Below are 5,652 nucleotides of genomic sequence, written 5' to 3'. Positions count from 1 at the left end.
CGGCCCGGAGGCGCCTGCAGCCACAGCTCCCGGGAACCTCTGGCCAGGCTTGGGGGGCGGACTCCCGGTTGTCTGGGTCTCTCTCTGGGCGGGCCCCTGCCCCTTTTCTTTCTCTGCCCGAGCCCGGCCCTTTTCCTGCGGCGGCTTTGGTTTGGGGGATTTGTGCTCGAAGAGTCCGGCCTTGTGTTTGGACGGGTCCTGACCTGACTGAAAGGCCTTCATCAACTCCCGCACGGACATGGTCTCCTCGATGCGCTCGGTCCTTGAGGTGGGGGACACGGGGGCTGCCTTTTCCGTTTTCCCAGACGGGGGCGCCGAGAGGCGCTTCTCTGCTTTCCCAGGGGCTGGTCCTGGGGGGTGCTTTTCCGTCTTGGCCGCCGGGGACACGGGCAGGCGCTTGTCTGTCCTCCCCGGCGATGCGGGTGCATGTTTATCCGTCCTTCCCGATGGTGACGCAGGTGGGTGTCTGTCCGCTCTGCCTGAAGGTGACACAGGTGAGTGTTTCCCGTTTTTGCCTGACAAGGACGCAGGCGAGGGTCACGGGCGAGTGTCTGTCGGTTTTCGTTGAGGGAGACACGGGCGAGTGTCTGTCGGTTTTCGTTGAGGGAGACACGGGCGAGTGTCTGTCGGTTTTCGTTGAGGGAGACACGGGCGAGTGTCTGTCGGTTTTCGTTGAGGGAGACACGGGCGAGTGTCTGTCGGTTTTCGTTGAGGGAGACACGGGCGAGTGTCTGTCGGTTTTCGTTGAGGGAGACACGGGCGAGTGTCTGTCGGTTTTCGTTGAGGGAGACACGGGCGAGTGTCTGTCGGTTTTCGTTGAGGGAGACACGGGCGAGTGTCTGTCGGTTTTCGTTGAGGGAGACACGGGCGAGGGTCTGTCGTTCTTCGTTGAGGGAGACACGGGCGAGGGTCTGTCCGTTTTACTCGGTGGTGATGCGGGAGGATGCCTGTCGGACTTGGCGGAGGTGGCGAGGGAAGACTGTCTGTCTGCCTTGGAGGCCGGGGTGGCAGGTGCCCGTCTCTCGGACTTCAGAGGGGGCGAGGCGCCTGGTGGCAGCCTGGGGCTGGCCCTCCGGGGCACCTCCTCTCTGCCCTTGACTCTGACGGGCAACTTGCTTCGACCTTTCTGTTCGTCTTCCACCCGCTTCTGAAGGGCCTTCACTTTGTCCTTGATGGAGCCGATGGGCGTCTCCTCCACCAGCGGCGACGTGGCCTTTCCCGCGGGCTGCGGCCCCGGAGCCAAGCCCGCGTCCTCCTCCGCGGACTCCTCGGAGCTGCCCTTCCGCAGCCCCAGCTTCCCGGTGCCGGCCTGCGTGGCCTCCTCGTTCTGCGTCAGGTCCTCTCTCGGCCTCCTCCGCGCCGGCTTCTTCACGCCCAGGCCCGGCTTGCGCTCCTTCTGCGCCTTCTGCGCCCCATCTCGGGGAACGTCCTTCCCTTGGCTCCCAGCACGCCCGGCCCCGGCCGCACAGGGCCCTGGCTGCGGGGCCCCTTTGGGAGGGGCCGTGTAGGAGCTCAGGTCCTCAATGAGGTAGCTGACCAGCCCCGTGGCATCCTTCTGTCCCTGGGCTGGGGTCTCCCTCGCTAGTCTCACTTCCACACAGGGGACCTCGGGGACTTCCAGGGGCGCCCTCTGCTTGGCCTCCGCTATCTCCTCGTCACTGACAACTACCCACTCCTCGTCCTGCTGGGGCCCCGGCTCACGGCCCTCCCCCTCCGAGCACCCGCCCCTCAGGATCTCGTTCACCTTCTCTAAGTCCTCCTTCACTTTCTCCACGATTTCAAAGGGCTCCCCCGGCTCCTCCTGGGAGGGCCCGGCCGGCTCCTTGTCCCTGAGCGGCCCCGCCCTGTCGGCCGCGTCTGTGGTCAGCAGGGCGCTCATCTTCAGCAGGCCCTGCTTCATCTCAGAGACTTCCGAGAGCAGGTCCGGGCTCGCCAGGGCCGGGGCCTCAGTGACCAGCTGGCTTTTCAGGACAGATGTTTCTGTCGACTCTGTCTCATCGTCTTGGATATGCATGGAAAGCATTGGAAGTAAAATGGAAATCAGACAAGAAATTGGCAACTGTAACCAGGACCAAGGACACGGGGTCTTCCTGGCGCGGTGGGAGGGACAACAAAATGGGCAGGGTGGCGGATCCACGAGGTCTCAGGAGACAAAGCAAAGCAAGGCTAAGGGGAACTGAAAGGAAAATGAGCAGGAAATAACTTGCTTCACTCCTCACTTGTCGCACACCCACACTTACAACAGCGCTGAGACCAGCCGTCGACACACACGCCGATGGCGTCACAAACCAACAGAGACAGGCGGGGACAGCACACGAGGCATCTCAAGATTGTTCAGACGGCACAGATGGATGTGGAAAGAAAAAGACAGGAGAGGGAACGCAGCACCAGGAACTGCAGAGCCCATTTCCTCTGGCAGAAAGCCAGGCGTAGCCACGCAGGGTGCGCGCTCCTGCTCGCTGTGCGCCTCTGACCGCACGCAGTCTGGAACCGGCTCCGTTCGGCCACACAATGACTAAACCCCACGTCTCTGAATCCGCTGCCCACCGGCTTTCCAGCTAAGGAAATGCACACCTAACAGTGAGACACAGGGTCTGGGGCGGAGCGCCTCCTTGTTGAGACGCTTACAGGAAAGACCGGGGAGGGAAGAAAGGAAAAAAGAAAAACCACAGGACAACCGTGGTGAGGACACATCTGTGAGTCGAGTTAAAACGTGATGCGTAGCAACCCCAGTCGGAGACACGCACACAGACACACACAGCTGTGTAAGCCAAGTTATTTCCATGCAGAGCGGAGCGGGGGAGGGGAGGCAGGCAGGAGGCGGTCGGGAAGGGACAGACAGCGGACCGACTGTGGGGAAGCTCCGCCACCACCCACCGCCCAGCACTGGCTGCGGGTGCGGTGCTCAGGGCGCAGCCGGCAGGGCCCAGGCAGGGCAGCGCTCAGGGCCCGCTCGCGGATGGCCCAGGGACAGCCCCTCCTCAGCCCCTGCAGGGACACTGTTTTACACCCGGCTGCATTATTTAATAATCAGCTTTAAACTAAAGTAAAGCCAAACATCAGTCTATTTGAAAACTTAAAACGGTCACAGCACCGAGGGGCCGGGGAGGACCCAGGCGTGACAGCAATGTGGCGCCTCTCTTCATCACGATGGAGCCTGATGCTTGGCTTCAATTTTAACCCCCAAGTTTGTATCTAAGGAACAAAGAAACTGGCCGTTTAAACGCACACAGTGGTTCTGAGCAGGAAAGGGCAGAGCAAAATGAAATCTCTTTAAAAAAGGACTGTCCCACTCGCGTGATTCAGTGGCCGAGCCTCGATCTATGAACCAGGTCACAGTTCCATTCCCGGTCGGGGCACAAGCCTGGGGTTGTGGGCTCGATGCCCAGTGTGGGGCGTGCAGGAGGCAGCCGATCACCGAGTCACTCTCGTCAGTGATGTCTCTCTCTTTACGTGTCCCTTCCTCTCTGAAATCAGTAAAAATATATTTTAAAAACAAAGAATTAATGAAGGTAATCTAACCTATCATCTTTTCAATAAACGAAAGTGCCTTCTCGTGAAATAAATATTTGTTGAAAAGACAGTCTCTGTGAATATGCATCTATAAAAATATATTAAAATAATTTGTATCAATATAGATTTGCTCAAATATAAACCAATGAAAACATCCAGAATTTCAAGTGTCCTTTTCCCAAATGCTGCTGTAACACGAGGGTGAGGAGCCTCACTGAAAGGCATTACTGTGTGCTCAGATAACTGGTTCCAAGCCCTCAGACCACTGCTCAGGGCCAGACGACCACGTTAACCGGCTCTAGGTTTTCTCCTCTTGGAAGCACCACCTCGAAATGTAGCTCAACAAAACCAATCTTAAATGAATGAACATTAAAAAAATAGATTTTCTTCTGAAGCATATGGGGCAGAAAAGCAAAAATAAATACATAAATAAAACCTAAAAAATTGCCAACCTAGTGTGGCTCAGTGGTTGAGCGTCAACCTAGGAACCAGGAGGTCAGGGTTTGATTCCTGGTCAGGGCACAGGCCCGGGCTGTGGGCTCCATCTCCAGTAGGGGGTATGCAGGGGGAGCCAATCAATGGTTCTCTCATCATTGATGTTTCTCTCTCCCTCTCCCTTCCTTTCTGAAATCAATAAAAATATATTAAACTAAAAAATTCAGGTTCTTCCGCACAAGAAGCCCAAACTGCCAGGACAGGCCGGCGACCTACAAGGCTAGCATGCTGTGGCTCCGCGGGTGGGCGGGCCGGGTGCAGGCCCCAGCACTGCTTCCCTCTGCCTGGGTGGTGTGGGGACCCGCATCCTGTGTGAAAGGCGCTCCATGACGACACCGCTGTGTGATTAGAAATCCCGGAGGTTCTACTGTGGGAACCCATGGCTCTCTCCCCGGAAAGCTCTCACAGAGCGCGGCCCGGCCTACAGCGGGTGCTTGGCTGCTTCACCACAGTGGGTGCGGGGGGGGGGGTGGCGGCGGCGGCGAGACAGGATCACATTCGCAGGTGCGGCCATAGAATCAGGAGCTCTCGAGGGCTCAGTGCTGGCTGCACAGCGAGTGATGCTGTGGTGTCAGTGGTGGAGGTGAGGTGACAATGGCACGCTAACAGAGGGACAGACATGGGGCCCCAACAAGCGGGCGCAGCGGGGAGCAGGGTGTCACAGAGGGTGAGCGTGTAGGAGAATCACAGTGCTTCTCCGCCAATGAGGTCACAGTTAATGTCTCTATCATTTAACTGGCCAAGCGCTTTCTAAATGCATGTTAGTGATGACTCAGAATATAAAACATAATGATTACAGTAGTTAGTAATGGCCACTAGCTCGCATGTCTTTAGTCAGCTTTCAAACAAAGTTAAGTTTACTTAAAATCTTACTTTTTTCTGATGTCACATCGATCTGAAAAAAACACACACATAAATTGAACGGTTAAAACAGCGTTTTCTCTCTCCCGTCTCCCTCCCTGGCCCCCAGCTCTGAGCTCCGAGTCACAATCACATGCGTGAGGACCCTGCGCATGTGGGGACCCCATGCGCTGGGCACAGAGCCTTGACTGCACTTCCTCATGCGTTTCCTTCTTATCCAAACTTTGAAAAAATGAATCTCTTCTAGATACCGTAGATGGGGCGCCCTTTCTAACATGTTTTTCCAGGGAAGACGAGCCCAGGGTACGCCTGTGTCAGAAACGCACCGTTATCAGGAAGAGGCCAGGGAGCGAGGGAAGCAGGCAATCAGCGTGTCCACTCTGTGGAGCACAAATCGCATGCCAGGTGGCACGTTTCATGGACATGGTGCCCCTGTCACTCATCACAAGCCGAAGGACAATTCCTGGACAGAATGCACTGATCGCTGAACAGGTCCTGAGACGAGTCAATAGGAACCGTCCAGCGTGGGAAAGGCTCATCGGATGGTGGCTAGGTGGCTCCCAACTGCACTGCTTGGCTGGAGGGCGCGCGGCCTCCTCCTCCCAGCTCTGGGGCCGAGTCACCAGGCACAGGAAGGACGTGGATGGGAGACGGAGTGACTGGACAGTCGAGGGAGAAGACCTCAGTCTGGCCACAGGCTCCTGTGTCTGGTGAGTCTGTAACCCCCTCCCGCCCTGCTGCAGCCAGAGTGTCCATGAAAAAGCGAGTTAGGCTTCTCTGGAC

The 5,652-nt window shown here is 57.2% G+C and overlaps 1 protein-coding gene across 1 annotated transcript in view; it reads right to left on the bottom strand.

The window, feature by feature from the left end:
• Nucleotides 1-5,652, bottom strand: part of ANK2 (ankyrin 2, neuronal) — a 154,136-nt gene that overhangs the window by 21,632 nt on the left and 126,852 nt on the right. The window contains exon 38 of the mRNA XM_015563371.1: nucleotides 4,882-4,903. Within this exon, the coding sequence (XP_015418857.1) occupies nucleotides 4,882-4,903 (22 nt within the window). The remainder of the gene's footprint in view (nucleotides 1-4,881; nucleotides 4,904-5,652) is intronic.

The sequence above is a fragment of the Myotis davidii genome, unplaced genomic scaffold (genome assembly GCF_000327345.1).
Source record: "Myotis davidii unplaced genomic scaffold, ASM32734v1 scaffold698, whole genome shotgun sequence".
In the NCBI taxonomy this organism is placed as follows: domain Eukaryota; kingdom Metazoa; phylum Chordata; class Mammalia; order Chiroptera; family Vespertilionidae; genus Myotis; species Myotis davidii.
This window is presented reverse-complemented; position numbering and strand designations above follow the sequence as displayed.